The 22,971-nt window shown below is 40.8% G+C and overlaps 1 protein-coding gene across 3 annotated transcripts in view; it reads right to left on the reverse strand.

Annotated features, from left to right (window-relative positions):
* LOC132819141 (MOB kinase activator 3B-like) overlaps positions 1–22,971 on the reverse strand; it is a 46,638-nt gene that overhangs the window by 11,821 nt on the left and 11,846 nt on the right. For all 3 annotated transcript variants that reach the window (XR_009645046.1, XR_009645045.1, XM_060830539.1), the window contains exon 3: positions 2,071–2,273. Coding sequence is in view for 1 of the 3 variants with exons in the window: in XM_060830539.1 (XP_060686522.1) it covers positions 2,071–2,273 (203 nt within the window). In the remaining 2 variants the exon portion in view is untranslated. The remainder of the gene's footprint in view (positions 1–2,070; positions 2,274–22,971) is intronic.

Consider the following 22,971-nt stretch of genomic DNA (forward strand, 5'->3'; position numbering starts at 1 on the left):
CCTTCGGTCCAACTCGTCCAGATATCCCAACCCAATCTAGTCCCACCTGCCAGCACCCGGCCCATTTCCCTCCAAATCCTTCCTATTCATATACCCATCCAAATGCCTTTTAAATGTTGCCATTGGAAGGAGAAAGCAATTTAGTGAAATTACAATCAGCAGGTCTCCCACTGCAACTCCCAGGTCATTTCCTCTGCCCTGAAGCTCTTCAACCATGTCCTGAAACAAACTTGCCCCCACCTCACCTTAGTTCCAAACTTCCAGCTCAGCACTGTCCCCATGACTTGTCCTACCTGCCTATCTTCTTTTCCACCTATCCACTCCACCCTCCTCCCTGCCCTATCACCTTCATCCCCTCCCCCACTCACCTACTGTACTCTATGCTACTTTCTCCCCACCCCTACCCTCCTCTAGCTTATTTCTCCACGCTTCAGGCTCTCTGCCTTTATTCCTGATGAAGTGCTTTTGCCCGAAATGTCGATTTTACTGCTTCTCGGATGCTGCCTGAACTGCTGTGCTCTTCCAGCACCACTAATCCAGAAAGCAATAATGAGCGAAGTAATGGAGTTTAGAGCAGACAAATCCCCGGGTGCAGAAAGGCTCTCGTAGGGTCAGAAAGAGGGGTGACAATAGACTACTGAGTTTGATGTCTGTCATAGAGAAGGTGTTGGAATCAATCTTTAAAGAGATTATAGGGCCACACTTAGAAAAACCCCAGATAATTGGGAAGAATGAGTATAGTGTTGTGAAAGAGAAATAATGTTTAACTAATTTTGTTTACTTTGAAGAAATAACTTTCTGTGGATAAATGGGGGTCAGTAGATGACCTGTATGTAGATTTCCAAAGGAATTTGCCACAATACATAGAGCACAAAATAAACTTCATAGCGTTAGGGATAATGTATTAGCATGGACAGAAGATTTGGTTGTTCAGCAGAAAACAGAGCACACGTAAATGGGTCTTTGATGAATGCAGTTCCACATAGGTCATTACCGGGGCATCAAATTTATATGATAAATAATGAGGGAAGTGACTGTTTGGTAACTGAATTTGCTAAAATTGATAGGAAAATATGTTGTGGTGAAGATATGAGGGGGTTTGAGAAGGATCTAGACTGGTAGAGCTATTGAGCAAAACTCTAGTAGATGGTGTATATTGTGGGAAAATATGAAGCCGTTCACTTTGGCAGGAAAACATTTAACCAGTGTATCACTTGAATGGCGAACGACATCTGAGATATAGAGGTACTTGGTGTTCTAGTGCATGAGTTATAGGCTTAAGGCTAATAAGATGCTATCCTTTGTTATGAAAGGACATAAAAGGAAGGATATTATACTTTAGTTATATACGGCTTTAGTAAGACCACATATCAAATAGTGTGCACAGTATTTTGAGTGCAATGTGGTCTCCTTATTTAAGAAAATATGTAAATACATCGAAGGCACTTCAGAGCAAGATTACTAGATTGAGACCCAGAATGAGTGAATTGTCTTAAGGATAGATTGGACTGGCTGGCTTTGTTTCCACAAGCGTTTAGGAAAATGAGGGATGACTTGATTGAAGGGTACAAGATCCTGAATGGTCTTGACAAGATAGATGTGGAGGGATGTTTCTACTTGTGAGCTATTCCCTGCCTTGGGTCTCTATTTTAAAATCTGAGGTCACCCTTTCAAAACAGAGCCAAGAGGAATTTCTTTCTCTCTGAGTTCTGGGTGTCCTCAGAACTCTTCCTCAGAAGGTGCTGAACTTGGGTCATTAAACATTTCTGAGACAGAGGTGGATAAATGTTTTCTTAGTCAATGGAATCAAAGATCATTGGAGGTAGATAAGAATGTGAAATTCAAAATACAAACATATCAGCCATAAACGTATTGATTGGTAGCAAGGCCCATGATGCCAAATGGGTCTTATATTCTATATTCATAAACATCCATCACTAATAGCAGCTGAAAATTTCTATGCCACAATTAGCAAAATGCAAGATTATTTCATCAAAATAAAGCCAACAGAAATATGAAGTCAAAGATATGACTCAGAAGCACATACAATCAAAACCATACAATACATACCAGAGGTTCCAACTCCCGCTCATCAGTCAAGTCAAACTCTGTCACAAAGTAGTAAAAATGCTTGTAGCAGGTATTGACGTGGGCTTCTGCTCCCATGGCAGTAATCCGATCAAAGTGGTGGATGTAAACATGAACAAAGACTCGGAAAAGTCTCGTGAGAATCTTCTTACACAGTTGCATAAAATTCTTGGGGAAAGGAACACCTATGGAAGAGGAGACAAAGTTAAAAGTAAAAAGTTTTGTTTGCCCTCATGTACAATTTATTTAAAATAATACAACTATTTTACAGTTTCCTATTTATCCATTTGGTGATTGAGTAGCATAGCTGCAATCCAGATGAGAGTACTGTCAGACTATCTTTATTAACATACAAAGGATACAGTTTTCAGCATTTAACCATCTTTGTGCAAAGTAACACCCCAGTGAATCCCCTACTCTTACCAAAGAGGGGGAGGGGAGGGTATGGAAGTTCTGGAAACATAGCCAGTGTAAATTATAGGTGCAGCAAAGTGACATTGGCAAACCTTACATTAATGTCATAGGCACACTGAGTGGGCAGTGGTTCTATAGCAATGATGCAGGACAGGGTGAAAGTAAGTTCATAACTTGAACACAGATACAGTTCTCACACGTTTCCTGTTTCTATAAAAACAAACACTGTGTTGTGGCAAGATTGTGATGAGCAATTCACTCCACTACTTTCTATAACTCGATCCAACATAATATCCATCAGATTTTTTTCAATAACGAACATGTGCAGAATGTTCCAGTAAATTTGTCATTGATCCAGCCAATTTTCCAGGCTCTCAGCCAAGAACTCCAAGCACTGCCCGAATGTCTACTGGAAGAAGGCAGAGGTTAATCCTGACTTTAAAATAATTGATTAGTGAGTTTTTAGAAGATTTGTAGCTCGTGTTGAGGTTCTGGATGTAGGTTTGCTCACTGAGCTGTAAGGTTCGGTTTCAGACGTTTCTTCACCATACTAGGTAACATCAGTGAGCCTCTGGATGAAGCACTGGTGGTATGGCCCAATTTTTATTTATGTGTTTAGATTTCCTTGGGTCAGAGACATCATTTCCTGTGGTGATGTGTAATACTGACTTTCACTTTTCCAAAGGAAGGAGTTTGGATTCCAAAAACAATTTTTGGAATTGTTTCTCTGTCATGAGGAAAATTCACGCTTTGTGTCAACTTCAATGAAACCTCTTAACTTTAAAGACTTCTTTAGGTTTCTCCTCAAATGTTCTTAATTAAAGAGAAAGGAGAGCCAGCCTGCTCATTGTTTCCTACAAATATAACACAATGGTTCCCTATAAATATAACCCAATATTCCACTATCATAGAGTCAGAGAGATGCATAGCATGGAAACAGACCCTTCAGTCTAATCCGTCCATGCCGATCAAACATCCCAACCCAATCTAGTCCCACCTCCAGCACCCAGCCCATATCCCTCCAAACCCTTTCTATTCATGTTACCATCCTGACGCCTCTTAAATGTTACAATTGTACCAGCCTCCAACACTTTCTTTGGCAGCTCATTCCATACACATACCATCCTCTGTGTGATCCTCAAAAATATTTTGCATCCCCTCAAATCCCACCATGTTGTACATATGTGTTCCTGAATTAAAAGCAGCAGTGGGCTATTTAGTCCCTCTAGACAGTTCCATTATTTAATAAGATCATATCTGACCTGATTGATCACCTCCACATCCATAGCCCTCACAAGGTTGACTTCCAAGGTAGTACCACTCACTGCATTGAATAAAATCCTTTCATACCCCCTCTGCTTCTCTTGTCTGAAAAAATATCCATGCCCCTACCACCACCCCAACCCCCAGTCCTGTACTATTAGCTAATGGGGACAGCTTTTTCTTATTGTTTACCGTGTCTCAAACGGTCATAATCAAGTTCACCTCTATGAAATCTCCCCGCAACCTCCTTTGACCAATGGGGAACAACCCCAGCTTGTCCTAACCTTGTAGTTAAAAATCCCATGCTAGAAACTATTCTGGTAAAATTTCTCTGTACCCTTTCAAGAGCCTTCACATTCTCCCTACTAGGTGATGATCAAAACTGGAAGCAGTACACGTGGTCAAAGCGGAGATTTATAAACATTTAAAAATAATTTGCCTGTTTTTAATTCGGTATCTCTGTTAATAAGACCCAAGCTCCCATAGGCTTGGCTAAATGCGCTCTCAACGTATCCTGTCACCTTTGAAGAGATATGCACCTTAACTTCCAGGTCCCTCAGTCTTTGCACACTCTTTAAAGCTGTTCCATTATGTCTATACTCTATCTCCCTATACCTTCTATCAAAATGTATCACCTCAAATTTCTTTGCGATAAATTCCACTGGCCACTTAGAATCATGGAATTCCTACAGTGCGGAAGCAGACCATATGGCCCATCAAGTCGGCACAACTCAATGAAGAGCATCCCATCCAGACCAGTCACATTACTGTATCCCCATAACCCTGCATTTACAACGACTAAACTACCCAACTTGCACATCCCTGAACATTATGGGCATAATCAGATATGGGGAGAACATGCAAACGCCACACAGTCGTACAAGGCTGGAATTGAACCTGGGCCTATGATGCTATGAGGCAGCAGTGCTAACTGAACCACTATTCTGCCCCAATTTCTGCCTGCTTGTTTTGCTCAGCTACCTATGTCCTGTTGCAGTCACACCTCCAAGTTGGAATTGTTAAATTTTGCTCTATTGATCAGTACCTAACTTATTTACATACATAACAATAAAGCAAAAATCCTAGCACTGAATGTAGGGAACACCTGAGTTTACCATCTTTAAAAGGTCCTAGTTTTTAATTTCCTTCCTAAATCCTAAAAGTTTAACTGAAGAGCCTCAATACCCACCTCTGTGTCAATGGTCATGTCATGCACCTCAATTTTTAACTCATTCCATTCACCGTGCAGAATATCATACACCCTCACCATGACATACTTTGTTCAGACTCTGTGGTTGCAACATTCCAAGTCATTCCCTCCTGTGCACTAGTTTACCCATTAGTGCTGTGGTTCTAACTCAATGTATCATCACCTCCAGCAATCTCCAGTACAGCGTATTGGCTTGAAGGTGGCATATACACAAGGACAGCTGCCAGTCCTATTCATCCGGATGGCCAGCAATCTACTGTCCAGAACTCATAGCCTGCAGTGTGTTTACCTCCTGGACTGCAGAATCCATGAAACACTCCAGTTCCCAGTTGCTTTGCAATGATTCCGGTTGCCCCTCAAGGCTGGAAAACCTGAGCTCGACCTGAAGCAGCTGGAAACATTTTCTACACATATAGTCTCCCACAATATATATTACATCCTGAAGTTTCCATATGCCACAAGAGTTGCAGGCAACAGTTTTCATCCATGCATGATCTCCAAACCCTCTTTCAGAGTCTAGTTAGCTCCTTGTTCAAACAATTAATTTCAATTAATCCCTCCTCTGCTTTGTGTAAATAATCATTTGTTTTTACATCAAACATGTTGTTTGTGCTGAGGAGAAATCCACATTGCAACATGCAGATGGGAATTATTTGTAAAAATATAAAGAAGTCAGAGTATTTTCTCACCAATCACTTGTGGAGCAGATGGTGATAATCAAGATGAATCAAACTTTGTCACTAGTCTCAAGTGTGAAAACGAAATGTTACATTATCCTGTAAACAATGTGTTCCATTGTGTTGTGAGCAAGTATTTATTTCACTAATGACAGAAAACCCATGTATTCTTGAGTTTTATGTTGAAACAACAAGAAAATTGAAGAAGGTAGTTACCTATATATTATACAATATATATGTATATACACATATATGCTCAAAAAACATTTGGGAAAGTAATACCCAACAAACCTCTTCAAAAAATAAAAGCAAGTTGTGTTAAAGGGGCAATGGTAACTTGGTTACATAATCGGCTGAAGTATATGAGACAGTAACGGCAAAAATATACTGGGATATTTGGCCCAAAAATAATGGGATATTTGGCCCATATCCCTCTAATTATTCATGTACGCATCCAGGTGCCTTTTAAATGTTGTAATTGTACCAGCCTCCAACACTTCCTCTGGCAGTTTATTCCATAAATACACCACCCTCTGCATGAAAAAGTTGCCCCTTAGGTCCCTTTTAAATCTTTCCCCTCTCACCTTAAACCTATGCCCTCTAGTTTTGGACTCCTGTACCCTGGATTTTATAAACCTCTATAGGTCACTCCTCAGCTTCCGACACTCGAGGGAAACCTGCCCCAGCCTAATAAGCCTCTCCCTATAGCTCAAATCCTCCAACATCATTGTAAATCTTTTCTGAACCTTTTCAAGTTTAACATCAACTTTCCAATAGCAAGGAGAGCACAGTATTCCAGAAGTGGCTTAACCAATGACCTGTACAGCCGCAACATGACTTCCCAACGCCTACCATCAGTGTACTGACCAATAATACATGTCTGCTGTCAAGGAAAGGTCGCCAGCATCCTTAAAGATCCATTCCACCACGGCAAAGTTTTTCTACAACCTCTACCATCATGGAGAAGGTACAGAAGTCTGAACACACGCACCAGCCTGTTTCACAACAGTTTCTACCCTACTGTTGTTAGAATACTAAATGGACTCATTAACATTCACCTGTACCTGTGTTTTTGTTTTTACCGCTGTTTACCTATTATTTACTATCTATGCTACTTAACTATGTGATCTGCCTGTATTGCTCACAAGACAAACCTTTTCACTGTGCCTCGGTACACGTGACAATAAATTCAATTCAATTCAATTCAATAAAGGCAAACACACCAATCACTTTCACTGTCCTGTCTGCTTGAGACTCTATTTTCAAGGAATTACGAACCTGCACTCCAAAGTCTCTTTGTTTGGCAACACTTCCCAGGACCTTGCCATTAAGTGTATAAGACCTGCCCTGATTTGCCCTACCTGAGGCCACAGCTTTTTACAATCTATACTAATGACTTCAGTGAACTGTAATGTATCTATATTTGTTGATTAAGGTGGCAAGGTAAACTGTGGCTAGGACACAAAAAGGCTGCTAAGAGATATAGGTAGGTAAAGTGACCAGGCAACAAGATAGCAGATGCAGTGAAGATTGAAGTTTTTCACTTTTGTTGTAATATTAGACAAGCAGAACATGTTTAAAAGGTGTGAAACTAGTAAATGTTAATTTTCAAAGATTCTTGGGTGTGCTTGTACAAAGAATGCAGAAAGATGAGTCAGCAGATATCCAGAGCTCAGAGCTAAAATATTTTGGCAAAAGAATTAGGCAGGGCAATAGGAATAATTTTCTTCAGAGTATCTGTGATGTGGAATGCAATACCTCGAAATAGTTGGTGAAATCAGACACAACAAGAACCTTCAAAAGGCAATTGAACATGAATATGAAAATAACAAATTTGCAGGGTTATAGGGAAAAGCTAAATCAGAAACATAGGGCTAAATTGCATACTGCTGTTCCTATCTGTCATTCAATGAGACCATGGTTGTTCTGTGACTTGACCTTTTATACCAATCTTTGCCTGTTAACCCTTTACATAATTTTATATGTGATACTGACAGAATTAACTATCAATCAAGCAGAAAAATGTTTGTAGAAAATGATTTAAAACTTCTGTCATCCCTTTGCATGTAGAAGTCATTCCTAATTTCACGCCCAAAAGCCTAAAAAGAGCTAGGCATATGTCTCTTGTCCAAGACTTGAAAACCCATCAGAAATTTTTTGTCCCAACCTATGCAATTGCTCTGTATAACAACTTGAAAACTTTAATGAGATCACTTCTATGTTCAAAATTCTAGGAAATATTCCATTAATTTGTGCAATGTTGCCTCATTATTTAACTTTCAGAGTCCAGATATCATTGTGATAAAAGCAGACGTCACACCCACCAAGGCCAAAATATTATTTGAGGTGTGATATTCAGAACCGTTCACATTACCCCAGGTGTAGTCTAACAAAGGCACTGTGTCACTGAAACATAACTTCTACTCTCTCCTTCCTAATTCTCAAACTATAAACACCAGTACTCCATCAATCTTTTCTCTTGACCTGCTCATAACATTTTAATGATCAATATATAATCGATCACCAAGTCAACCTGATTGATGGGGTTGGCTCCCAGTTGCCTTAGGACATTAGAGAAAGGTAGTATGTGGTTACCTTTGTTTGCTACATACAAAACAGAAAGGTCCACAACAGAAAATTGAAATCATATGACACTAGATAGTGTCATATACCCCAGAAACAGACCCTTTTGTCCAACCTGTCCATGCCAACCAGACATTCCAATCCCATTTCCCAGTATTTGATCCATATCCCTCTAAAGTTGCCCTATTCATACACCTTTCCAAATGTCTTTTAATTGTACCTACCTCCATCACTTACACTAGAAGCTTGTTCCATACACGTGCCATCCTATGCGTGAGAAAGTTACCTCTCAGATCCTTTTTGAATCTTTCCCCCTCACCTTAAACTTACACCCTCCAGTTATGGACTCCCTCACCCTAGAAAAAGGACCTTGGGCTATTCACCCTCATGATTTTATAAGCCTCTATGAGGTCACCCCTCAGCTCCAATGTAAAAGGTCTGGCCTATTCAGCCTCTCCCTATAACTCAAACCCTTGTTTTTGATCAGGCTAGACCCCTCAAAACCTTTCAAGGAAGTAGCCCAGACTCCTACTTTGCTAGTTTTTTCAGCAGGTGTAAAGTAGGTATTCCAGGGGAGAATCAGCTAGTCAAACCACTTCATTTTAAACAAAACAGAATTTATTTACAAGCTCACCGAATGAAACACGAAGAACAGAAAATAGCATACCGAATAACTTATCCTATCCAAAAACCCAACAGATCATCCCACTTAATGACACTGTTCTAAAAATACTTGCAACAATACCCATAACTAACACTTGGCACAAAACACAAGTTCTGACAGGATAGGAGTCAGAGAGAGAACCAACCTGAGCTTGCTTCTGAATTCTAGAGTTTCTAACAACAACTGCTTAAAAAATCCAAACCAGTGAAAAGCTCTGCTGGGAGAACTGGCCACACCCCTTTCATTGTACAAGTCTTTTTTAAAAAACTTGAATGCCCTCTGCCTGAGGCAGTATCTGTTAGCTGTAAAGAAATTGTAAAGAAAAGTAATCGTGAAAGGCTGCTTGTTGGACTGGAGACCTGTGTCTAATGGAGTGCCTCAGAGATCGGTGCCAGGCCCATTGTTGCTTGTTATGTGTATTAATGATTTGGAGGAGAATCTACAAGGAGTGATTGGTAAGTTTGCAGATGACACTAAAATCGGCGGAATCGTGGAAAATGAGGAATGTTAACAGAAATTGCAGCAGAACCTTGATCAACTGAGGAAGTAGGCCGAGAATTAGTAAATGGAGGTTAATATACAGAAAAACCTTGATTATCAGAACGAGGCGGGTGGGGAGTATTTTGTTTGGATAACTGATCAGGGTTCCCGTGGCGGCCCTGTTCCTGCTCCCACTGTGCTTTTATTTAAATTTAATAAAAAATTTTATGGAACCTTGAGATCGTTTGGATAATCTGAAATTTGGATAATTGATGTTCGGATAACAAAGGCTGTTCTGGAGATACATGTGAGGTTTTGCATTTGGAAAATCAAATTAAGATAGGAGTTTCACGGTGAATGGTAAGGCTTTAAGGTGTATAGTGGATCAGAGAGACCTTGGGGTTCACGTGCATGGTCCTCTGAAAGTGGAGTCACAGGTAGACAGGGCAGTGAAGAAGGCTTTTTGTCACACCAGCCTTCATCATCATGGCTCTGAGTATAGAAGTTGAGAAGCTATGTGGCAGTTGTACAGAATGTTGGTGAGGTCGCACTTAGGAGTATTGTGTACAGTTTTAGTCACCTTACTATAGGAAGGATGTTATTAAACTGGAAAGTGCGCTGAAGAAATTTGCAATGATATTGCCAGGACCCAATGGTCTAAGCTATAGGGAGAGGTTGGACAAGCTAGGACATTTTTCTTTAGAGCATAGGAGATGGAGGTGGGATCTCATAGATTAAAAGATTATAAGGGGCATGGAAAGGGTGAATGCGCTCAGTCTTTTTCCGAGGGTTAAGGAATCAAGGACTCAAGAGCATCAGTTCGAGGGTAGAAAAGAAAAAAGATAAAAGGGAACCTGAGGAGCAATTTTTTTTTTACACAGAGGGTGGTACACATACGGAATGAGCTGCCAGCAGAAGGGTACATTAACAACATTTAAAAGGCATTTCGACAAATACATTGTTAGAAAGAATATAGAGGGATATGGGCCATGTACAGGGAAATAGGGTTAGCCTGGATGGACATTTTGATCGGCATGGATGAGTTTGGGCCAAAGGGTCTGTCTCCGTTGTAGGTCTCCATGGCTCAATGGCACTTTCACGGAACTATGCATCTACACCTCTAGGTGTCTTTGCTTGATTGAACAGGTGGTTGATTAACATGAAATTGTGAAACTTAGGAGGTTTGAGCTATAGCGAGAGGCTGAACAGGCTGGGGCTGTTTTCCCTGGAGCGTTACAGGCTGAGGGGTGACCTTATAGAGGTTTACAATATTATGAGGGGCTTGGATAGAATAAATAGGCAAAGTTTTTTCCCTGGGGTCAGGGAGTCCAGAACTAGAGGGCATAGGTTTAAGGTGAGAGGGGAAAGATATTAAAAAAAAGAGACCTAGCGGGCAACTTTTTCACGCAGAGGGTGGAATGTGTATGGAATGAGCTGCCAGAGGAAGTGTGGAGGCTGGTACAATTACAACATTTAAGAGGCATTTGGATGGGTATATGAATAGGAAGGGTTTGGAGGGATATGGGTCAGGTGCTAGCAGGTGGGACTAGATTGGGTTGGGATATCTGGTCGGCATGGATGGGTTGGACCGAACGGTCTGTTTCCATTCTGTACATCTCTATGACTGTGTGTGTGCCATTGTTACAATCACAGTAAAAATAGACTGTCAATATTCAATGTCTGAAATAACTCCAGAGGCTTTTTTCCAGTCACCCGTTATTGAAACATTGATAGTCCTTGACTATGGTACTGCGTTAGAGAGAGTCAAGCACCCCAGTGTCAGTTTCTCTCACACTCATCATTTTTAAATGTCAGCCAAGGCTCCCTGATTGGGGCTGTTGATTTGGTCCAATCAGGGAACTCATTCTATGATGTCCAGCTGGCTGACCTCATTACAATCACTAGAACAGCCATCATCTGATTATCATATCCAAGATCTTTCATGGACTAAAACATGTTTTTTGGAAAGGACAAATATTGACATAAATACAGAGCTGTAATCATCTGACCAGAGATTGAGGCAAGTCCAGGGAACTGAAATGGAATCAATGAAACAGACAGCATTGAGAATACCAGAAGACTGAAACCAACCAAATGAGTCAGTTTCAAGAAATGTGCATATCTTGTTTATTTCACGGTTGTAAAGTATTCAGTTTGGAAGGAACAAATTCAGAAATATACAAAGCCAGGATCTATATTAACAGTTACTTTCAGTAGCAAAGAGTGAAAAAAAATGAACATAATAGAAAAGATACTGCAAGCCTTTGTCACTCTGCTCTCCTCGACCTTCAAGTCAGGGGTGGGGGAAGAAAGAAAGATGGAATTTGCATTATTGATAAAGAAAGCCATCACTTGCAGTAATGCAGGAAGAAGTCCTTGATGGGTCTTCAAATGAGGCCATCTCAGAGGGAGATAGAGGAGCAAATCTGTACACAAATTACAAGAAACAGGGTTACAGTTGTAGAGGTTTCTTAACACTAACTGGGATTAACTGGGTATGAAAGGATTAGAACAGGGTAGAATTTTATAAGTGCATCCTGGAGAACATTTTATGCAATTGGGTAGACCTTCTCGAGATGGGGCAGTGCTAGACATAGTCCTAGAGAATGAAACTGGTGAAATAGTTCAAGGTTCAATGGGTGAAAACTTGGGGACAGTGACCATAACTCTAAGTTTAAAGGTCATCATGTTAAGGAATAAGGATAATACAAAAGTGTGTGTCTAAATTGGCAGAAGGCCAATTGCAATAGAATTAGGCAGGAACTAGCAACATAGACGAGGAGCAACTACTTGAAGGTACAATCCACACTTGGAAAGTGGGAGCCATTTGCAAGTAGGGTAGTGAGAATTCAGGGCCAGTATGTTTTTCTAAGAATGAAGGGCAAGGGCAGCAAGTCTAGGGATCCTGGATGTCAAGGGTGGAGTATCAAGGAAAATAGCATATTTCATGCCTTAAGACAGCCCAAAGCCCTTCTGCAAACAGTGGTGTACTTTGTTAAGTGTAGTCACTGTTTCAATGCAGGAAGTGCAGCAACCAACTCACACGCTGTCAAATCTCAAACAACAATGTGACAAATCATCAGAAAACCTCTAATTATGTAGACTGAGGAATAATATATTGGCCAGACGTGGGGACAACTCCGCTGCTGATCTTCAAAACAATGTTGTGGGATCTTTCACATCTATTTGAAAGGGTTGTGGAGTCTCAGTTTAACTTGTCATCCAAACAATGACACCTCCAGTTAGTGCAGTTGATATTGTGTGCTCAAATCCTTAGAGTGGAACAAAAAAACCTCCAACCTTTTACTTGTTAAAACTGAGCCATGGGTACCACGAATGAATGACGGTAGGATTGGCAGCCTTTCAGCAGAATAGGCCAAGGAGCCAGGCAGGAAAAGGGACCATGAACAAGCAGTATGAAGATAGGCCACAGCTCCCACAACTTCACACAGAATGTTGCAGCAACAGGAGTAAGCCATTTAGCTCTTCAAGCCTGCTCCACCATTTAATAGGATCATGGCCACTCTGGTTGTAGTCTCAGCTCTAATTTCCTATTGCACTCCATGATCCTCGATGCCTTTATCAACCAAAAGATCAATCTCTACATCAAGTAAACTTAACAATTTCAACTACCTCCTGAAGACACTACAAGCCTCAGAGAAAACAAGTCCTCATTCATCTTAAAAGGAAGGCCTCTTATTCTTCAACTCTGTCCCTAATTTTAGTTTCTCCCATATCCTTCTGGTATCCAATCCTTTAAATGCATATACTTTGTTAAAATCACATCTCATTCTTCTGAATTCCAATGAGTATAGGCCTGACCTGCTCAAACTTCCTTCATAAACTAAGACCTTCATCCAGTAGTGAGTTCACTGCACTATCTCCAAACAGCTTCTGAAGTCATTTCATTTTATCAAAATAAGGAGACCAAAACTGTACAGATGTGGTTTCACCAGTGCACTGTACAACTAAAGTAAAACCTCCCTACTTTTTTGTTCCATTCTCCTTAAAATAAACACTTACATTCCATTCAACCTCCCAAAGATTTGCTATTTTGGCAAACTAACTTGCTATAATTCACGTACCAGGACGTCTAGATTCCTGTGCATCGGGTTTTAAAAAGCATATTCCTTTTCTATTATATGTGCCAGAAGTGAACAAGTTCACATGGTCAAACAGTAGTGGGGAACAAGGAAATGGTTGAGGAACTAAATAATTACTTGGTGTCAGTCTTCATGGTGGAAGAAACAAGTAATAACCCAAAAATTTAAAAGAGTGAGGGGGCAGAGCCGACTGTGGTGGCCATCACCAAGGAGAAGGTGCTAGAAAAACTGAATGACCTGAAGGTGGATAAATCACCTGGACCAGATGGACTACGCCCCAGAGTTCTAGCGGAAACAGCTGAAGAGATAATGGAAGTGTTAGTGGTGATCTTTCAGGAATTGCTAGAATCAGCGAGGCTCCCAGAAGACTGAAAAATTGCTAATGTGACACCCCAGTTTAAAAAGGGACTAAGACAAAAGACGGAAAATTACAGACTGATTAGCTTAACCTCAGTTGTGGGTAAGATCCTGGATTCCATTGTGAAGTATGAGATTTCTGAATACTTGGAAGTGTATGGCAAAATAGGGCTAAGACAGCATGGTTTCATCAAGGGGAGGTCACGCCTGGCAAATCTGTTAGAATTCTTTGAGGAAGTAACAAGAGATTGCACCAAAGAGAGCCAATGAATTTTAGCTACCTGGAATTAAAGAAGGTCTTTGACAAGGTACGGCACAGGAAGCCACTGAGTAAGTTAAGGGCCCTTGGTGTCAGAGGCAAGGTGCTAGCATGGATAGAAGTTTGGCTGTCTTACAGAAAGCAGACAGAGTGCAGATAAAAAAGTCCTTTTCAGGATGGTAGCTGGTGACAAGAGGTGTTTTGCAAGCCTCAGTGTTGGGACCACAACTTTTCACTTTATACATTAACAATCTAGATAGGGGAACTGAGGGCATTCTGGCTAAGTTTGCAGATAATAAAACAATAGGTAGAGGGACAGGTAGCATTGAGGAGTCAAGGAGGCTGCAGATGGATTTGGACAGGTTAGGAGAGTAGGCAAAGAAGTGGCAGATAGAGTACAACGTGGGAAAGTGTGAGGACATGCACTTTGGAAGGAAGAATAGAGGCATGGACTATCTCCTAAATGGGAAGAAAATTCAGATATCTCAGTGCAGAGACTTAGGCATTCTAGTCCAGGATTCTCTCAAGCTAAACTTGCAGGTTGAGTCAGTAGTTAGGAAGGCAAATGCAACAATGGCCTTTATTTTGAGAGGACTTGAATATAAAAGCAGGGATGTACTTCAGAGGCTATATAAGGCTCTAGTCAGACCACATTTTGAGTAATTGTGCGCAGTTTTAGGCCCAATATCTCAGGAAAGATATACTGGCCCTGGAGTATGTTCAGAGGAGGTTCATTAGAATCATCCCAGGAATGAAAATCTTAACATATGAGGAACGTTTGAGGACTCTGGTTTATACATAGGAGCTTAGGGGATGAGGAGGGTGCTAATTGAAACATACAAATTACTGAATGGCCTGGACAGAGTAGGTGTTGGGAAGATGTTTCCATTGGTAGGAGAGACTAGGACATGAGGGTATAGTCTTAGAGAAAATGGAAGACCTTTTAGAACAGAGATAAGGAGAAACCTCTTCAGCCAGAGAGTGGTGAATCTATGGAATTTATGCCAGAGAAGGCTGTTGAGGCCAAGTCTTTGAGTATATTTAAGACTGAGATCGATAGGTTCTTGAATATCGAGGGGATCAAGGGTTATGGGGAGAAAGCTGGATAGTGGGGTTGAGAAACCTATCAGCCACGATTGAAAGGCAGAGCGGGCTCGATGGGCCGAATGGCCTAATTTCTGCTCCTCCATCTTATGGGCTTATTTACCTCTGTCACTGCAGCTTAAAGCTGACATCAATGCCTTACAAATGCATATTTTCCTGAATAAATCTACTTATTTTTAATGTTGCTTTCACAGAAATAGGAAAACAGATGTTTATGCTAAGCTATTCTTTGAATACTAATAATGACAGCCATAAAACAAATTTCATGAGAGCAGGTATAGTAATTTTATCAAATAAGTTTTCTTTTTACTGCTTCACAGTCCTAATGCTTATTAAACTGTATAGACTGTAGGGAAATAGATGGTGATATCTTGCAAAATGTCCATATTACAGAGGAGGAAGTGCTGGATGTCTTGAAACGGGTAAAGATGGGTAAATCCCCAGGACCTGATCAAGTATATCCTAGTACTCTGTGGGAAGCTAGAGAAGTGATTGCTAGGCCTCTTGCTGAGATATCTGTACCATTGATAGTCACAGGTGAGGCGCTAGAAGACTGAAGGTTGGCTAACGTGGTGCTACTGTTTAAGAAAGGTGGTAAGGACAAGGCAGGAAACGATAGACCAATGAGCCTGACGTCGGTGGTGGGCAAGTTGTTGGAGGAAATCCTGAGGGACAGGATGTATATGTATTTGGAAAAGCAAGGACTGATTAGGGATAGTCAACATGGCTTTGTGTGTGGGAAATCATGTCTCACAAACTTGATTGAATTTTTTGAGGAAGAAACAAAGAGGATTGATGAGGGCAGAGTGGTAGATGTGATCTATATGGACTTCAGTAAGGCGTTCAACAAGGTTCCCCATGGGAGACTGATTAGCAAGGTTAGATCTCACAGCATACAGGGAGAACTAGCCAGTTAGTTACAGAACTGGCTCGATGGTAGAAGACAGAGGGTGGTGGTGGAGGATTGCTTTTCAGACTGGAGGCCTGTGACGAGTGGAGTGCCACAAGGATCGGTGCTGGGTCCTCGACTTTTGCCATTTACATAAATGATTTGGATGCGAGTATAAGAGGTACAGGTAGTATGTTTGCTGCTGACACCAAAATTGGATGTGTAGGGGACAGTGAAGAGGGTTAGCTCAGATTACAACAGATGGGCCGAGAAGTGGCAGATGGTGTTTAATTCAGATAAATGAGAGGTGCTGCATTTTGGGGAAGCAAATCTTAGCAGGACTTATACACTTAATGGTAAGGTCCTAGGGAGTGTTGCTGAACAAAGAGACCTTGGAGTGCAGGTTCATAGCTCCTTGAAAGTGAAGTCACATGTAGATAGGGTAGTTAAGGCGGCGTTTGGTATGCTTTCTTTTATTGGTCAGAGTATTGAGTACAGGAGTTGGGAGGTCATGTTGCAGCTGTACAGGACATTCTGGTCTCCTTCCTATCGGAAAGATATTGTGAAACTTGAAAGGGTTCAGGAAAGATTGACAAGGATGTTGCCAGGGTTGGAGGATTTGAGCTATAGGGAGAGACTGGACAGGCTGGGGCTGTTTTTCCCGGAGCAGCAGAGGCTGAGGGGTGACCTTATAGAGATTTACAAAATTATGAGGGGCATGGATAGGGTAAATAGGCAAAGTCTTTTCCCTGGGGTCGGGGAGTCCAGAACTGGAGGGCATAGGTTTAGGGTGAGAGGGGAAAGATATAAAAGAGACCAAGTGGCAAGTTTTTCACACAGAGGGTGATATGTGTATGGAATGAGGTGCCACAGGAAGTGGCGAAGCTGGTACAATTGCAACATTGAAAAGGCATTTGATGGGTATCTGAATAGGAAGGGTTTGGAGGGATTTGGGCCATGTGCTAGCAGGTGGGACTAGATTGGGTTGGGATATCTGATCAGCATGGATGGGTTGGACGGAAGGGTCTGTGTCCATGCTGTACATCTCTATGACTCTGTGACTCTAAATAGAAAGAATTGATGCAAAGCCCTTTTGAGGGAAGGGATTGCTCGAGAAATCTAAAATAAGGAATTTCTGCTCTTTCATTATAGATATTTGGTTAAATTGAAGTCTTTTTTAAAATATATACCTGAGATGCGACTTTTATAATCAACAAAGCTGAGGAGGGATTTACCCTGTGAACTAAACATCAAAAGAAGAAAATAATTTTCTCCGCTGACCAAATAGAGTTGGACACTTGTAATGGATAGTGATCAATGGCACTCCACTGACAAATTACACACACAATTACTTCAAATTGCCAAATTTCACTCAAAAACAGCTTAGAAGCTTGAACATTATACCCTGAGCTCGACATCTTATTTGAAGTTTTAAAGAATGTAAAATATTCACTGTTTAAAATATATTTAGATTTCATAACTACTTTATCATAAAACAAAACTCAGCATATAAATGGATTTGATTTTATAGATGTCGATAATTAGAAAATTTTACCACAAATAATTATATAATCTTGATGCTACTGCCTCATTTCACACAGAAATGTGCCTTCCTTTGAGCAGTTAGTGTTTGGCTCTCACTGACCTGAGACAGTGACCATGGTAATCACAGATTAGCACCTTAACACCGTCAGGAAATGATTATCTCATCTCCTGTGGTGCATTCAGAAGTCAGTTAACCAGATGTACTAATTAGAAAGTAATTACATAATAATGCAAAACAAAAAGTACAAAGTCACAATTCTGGAATAAAGGTTGCCCAAGGACATTTCAGGCAGGTGTTGTTCCCTCATTAGTGCATTCATTTGTTTTTGAGTGTTTTCACTGAAATGAAAAAGTAGGAATTCTTTAAAAAAAGTTGGACTTTAGAGAAATAGCCAAGTTAAGTCTAAATATATACATCTCAATATACTTCCAGAAAGATTTAAATATGTGTATTAAATGACAACTTTTAATTAATTTTAAATGCTTTACACTTTACAATTGTTATTTTAACGAAAGTCAAGTTGATATTGGACTTTAGATTAGTCAAATATTTCACCCATTTTCAAATATTCCACTAGCACAGTTCAGAATGTGTTCTATTGAATCTAGTACCAAATCAGAGAATCACCAACAGGAACAGAAGTGTTTGCATGATTCTACATGCATAAGTGTTGACCCACCTTATACCCAAGATTGGAGTGGTGCTGGAAAAGAACAGCAGGTTAGGCAGCATCTTAGGGGCAGGAAAATCGACATTTCAGGCAAAAGCCCATTCTCAGGAATGAGGCAGTACTCCTCAGGGGTGGAGAGATAAATGGGAGGGGGTGGGGCTGGGGAGAAGGTAGCTGAGAGTGCAAAGGTAGATGGAGGTGCAGGCAAAGATGATAGGTCAGAGAAGAGGGAGGAGTGCATAGGTGGAAAGGAAGATTGGCAGGTGAGACAGGTCATGAGGACGGTGCTGAGTTGGAAGGTTGGAACTGGAGTAAGGTGGGGGGAATGATGAAACTGGTGAAGTCCACATTGATACTGTGGGGTTGAAGGGTCCTGAGGCAGAAGATGAGGCATTCTTCCTCCAGGCGGCGGGTAGTGAGAGACTTGCTGTGCTTTTCCAGCACCACTCTAATCTTGACTTTCATCTCTAGCATCTGCAGTACCCACTTCTGCCATTTTATACCCAGACTTTCTCAGGAGTATCAAGGAATACTGGTCTCAACATTGATTCTGGATTAGTGGTGCTGGAAGAGCACAGCAGTTCAGGCAGCATCCAAAGTGCAGCGATGTCAGTCTTAAGCAAATTACTTGTGGAGCTGCAAAGAGCTTGATCCAAATATGTTGTTCAGACTTGAGAAGCTATTTCCATTTATGCTGTGCCCTGCTGACTCATTCATATACTACGCACATTGCCAAATCTGGGAATGAAACAGACCCAGATAAATTTCTATCCCAAAGTCTGTTGAAGCCCCAATTTGCTGTACTCCACATTGTAATTGTAGACATTTCTAATTGAGGGAATTAGTTCTCTGATATTTCACTTCAAATTATGTTTATTAGCTTTACTAATCATGTTATCTCAGGTGCATTGATTTCATTGAAGAAATCTTGTGTTTGCTAAATATCAGTATATATTGACGCAACGTATTTTGAAACATAGAAAGGATGTTGTTAAACTTTAGAGGCTACAAAAAAGATTTACAAAGATGCTTAGAGCAGAGAGTTTGAGTTAATGGGAGAGGTTGAATAGGCTGAGACTTCATTTCCTATAGTGTCAGAGGCTGAGGGGTAACCTTGTGGAAATTCATAAAATCATGAGGGGCATGGACAGGATGAATGGCCCAGGTTTTTTTTTCTCGGGTGGGGAAGTGGGATAGGTATAAGGTCAGAGGGGAAAGATTTAAAAAGGATCTGAGGAGTAACTTTTTCACACACAGAATTCACGGAACAAGCTGCCAGAGGAAGTGGAGGAGATGGGTACAATTAAAACATATAAAAGAAAGTGGATGAGTACATGAGTAGAAAGTTAAAAATCACACAACACCAGGTTATAGTCCAACGGGTTTAATTGGAAGTACACTAGCTTTCGGAGCGAGGGTCCTTCATCAGGTGATTGTGGAGGGCTCAATCGTAACACAGAATTTATAGCAAAAATTTGCAGTGTGATGTAACTGAAATTATACATTGAAAAATTGATTTTCTGTTAAGCCTTTCATCTGTTAGAATACAGCTTTTCATCTGTTAGCAGCTAACCCGAGAATGCAACTTTAAAAAGGGTTTTGTGATTTACACATGAAAGAAGTGAAACTATCACTGTATTCTAACAGATGAAAGGCTTAACAGACAATCAATTTTTCAATGTATAATTTCAGTTACATCACACTGCAAATTTTTGCTATAAATTCTGTGTTACGATCGAGCCCTCCACAATCACCTGATGAAGGTGCGTCGCTCCGAAAGCTAGTGTGCTTCCAATTAAACCCATTGGACTATAACCTGGTGTTGTGTGATTTTTAACTTTGTACTCCCCAGTCCAACACCGGCATCTCCAAATCATGAGTAGAAAGGGTTGAGAGAGATATATGCCAAATTCTGGCAAATGAGACTAAGTCGGATTGGGTTACCTGGTTGGTGTGGAGGAGTTGGATCGAAGGGTCTGTTTCTGTGTTATATGATTCTAAGTTTTAAAAATATTGCATGTCATTATAATAAGCAGTTGTTGTCCTTCCCTTAATGATCATTACTGTGTCTTACTCAACAGGACCAAATCATAATGGTGCATAGCATCGAATGCTTGAAAGTTTTCAGTAGTATTACCCTGAAAGAAAATGCCCCCTGGAGTATTTCCATCTGTTCTCACAGTCGACTGTTCACTCAGTACCAGCTATGCACCAGAAGGATCACACTAACCGCAGAATGGATGCTGGAATTCTCCTCTATTTCTCTTCCCATGCCCAGTGACATGAAACCGACAAGGCATGTGTTTTCACAGCTAGCCTTTCTTAAAACAGACATTCAGCCTGCCAGGCTATAGCTTGAAGGCCATCATTCTACATTAAGCATGGCTGATCAGGAGACCGACCTGCTCTTACTAACTGCTTCTAACTCATTAACATCCTTCTGTAATTACATTGATCAATACTGAATGGATTTACGTATTGAATCTCAACCCGTCTGGCTCCTTTATGAACATACCTCTGTGGACTTAAAGTCAGACACTCTGCCTTGGAGGCAGGGCCACTAAACACTGATTACAGGACCCATACTGTATCACAAAAAGATGTGAATCCAAAATGTCAGTTTGATAGAATGTTATAAAACAAGATACAATTCCTTTTTAAAATATAAATCTGTAAATGTGATCACATCAGATACCTCAGACAGACAGATCAGATTAAATTACTCCTTGGTTAAGCAGTGAGATTTTTTGCACGGGGGGAAACTTCCATCACTTGTCACTATGGTTCTGTATTTAAATCCAAACATAGAACATAGAACATTACAACACAGTACAGGCCCTTCAGCCCTCGATGTTGTGCCGAACTGTAATACCAATCTGAAGCCCATCTAACCTACACTATTCCATGTATGTCCACACGCTTGTCCAATGACAACTTAAAAGTGAAACTACTACCGCTGTAGGCAAAGCATTCCATACCCTTACTACTCTCTGAGTAAGGGAACTACCTCTGACATCTGTCCGATATCTATCACCCCTCAATTTCAAGTTATGTCCCCTCATGCTCACCGTCACTATACATGGAAAAAGGCTTTCCCTGTCCACCCTATCTAACCATCTGATTACATTGCAAATCTCTATTAAGTCACCTCTCAATCTTCTTCTAACGAAAACAGCCTCAAGTCCCTCAGCTTTTCCTCGTAAGACCTTCCCTCCATACCAGGCAACATCCTAGTAAATCTTCTCTGCACCCTTTCCAAAGCTTCCACATCCTTCTTGTTATGCAGTGACCAGAACTGTACACAATACTCCAAGTGCGAGCATTAGAGTTTTGTACAGCTGTAGCATAACCTCATGGTTTCGGAACCCGATCCCTCTATTAATAAAAGCTAAAATACTGTATGCCTTCTTAACAACCCTGTCAACCTGGGTGGTAACTTTCAAAGATCTGTGTACCTGGACACAGAGATCTCTCTGCTCATTGACACTACCAAGAATCTTACCATTAGCCCAGTATCTTGCATTCCGGTTACTCCGACCAAAGTGAATCACCTCATACTTGTCCACATTAAACTCCATTTGCCACCTCTCAGCCCAGCTCTGCAGCTTATCTATGTCTCTCTGTAACCTACAACATCCTTTGTCACTATCCACAACTTCGTGTCATCTGAAAATTTACTAACCCACTCTTCTATGCCCTCATGCAGGCTGTTTATAAAGTCCGAGTTCTAATTACCAAATGCATTTAAAATCAGTAAATAGATGGGTAACAAGTGAACAAGGCAAAAGTGAGGACTGCAGATGCTAGAAATCAGAATCTAGATTAGAGTGATGCTGGAAAAGCACAACAGGTCAGGCAGCATCAGAGGAGCTGGAAAATCAACGTTTCGGGCAAAAGCCCTTCATCAGGAATTTCTGAAGGGCTTTTGCCCAAAACATCGATTTTCCTGCTCCTCGGATGCTGCCTGACCTGTTGTGCTTTTCCAGCACCACTCTAATCTAAACTTAAGTGAACACTTTAGTCAATAAGTGTAAAGTCTCCATTTGGAACAAACATTTCTTATAAAGGGCGACCCCCATATCCATGGAATCGTTTTTCGCAGTTTACCAAACACATTATAGGGAACCTTCCAGAACCAGGGACCAGGCCCTGCTGAGAAGGTAAATTTCCCATTTAAATGAATGGGTTCACTCTTATCTGCAGTTTCGGGCTTCCGCGGTAGGTCTTGGAACGTAGTCCCAGCATGTACAGTGTCTACTGTAGTTTTACATTAAACTCACAGGACCACCAGCGTGAATTACCTGCAGTGTCTTTTTATATGAAGCAACCTCATTAGTTTATCAACTATAAATTGAACATTGCTTAATTAACCATTTATGATAATGCTTTTATTTTTCTGTCACCACACCCAAAAACATGTCAGTTGTACTCCTGAAATCTGAGCTTTCAGAACTAAGAACAACACTTCAGAAATTCTTGCGATCCCATCTCCCCTGAACAGGTACATTGGAATAGATTCAGAATCATCTTTCCTAAGACAGGACGAAGGTCATTCACACAGCCAAGTTAGGCATTCAACAGATGCAAAAATCAGCAGCAGTATCTACTTCAATGTGAGCCAATCTGTTGCTGAAGATCACAGCAGAGTCATTGAGAGGTCCTAA

Source organism: Hemiscyllium ocellatum, chromosome 9 (genome assembly GCF_020745735.1).
Source record: "Hemiscyllium ocellatum isolate sHemOce1 chromosome 9, sHemOce1.pat.X.cur, whole genome shotgun sequence".
Classification (NCBI taxonomy): Eukaryota; Metazoa; Chordata; class Chondrichthyes; order Orectolobiformes; family Hemiscylliidae; genus Hemiscyllium; species Hemiscyllium ocellatum.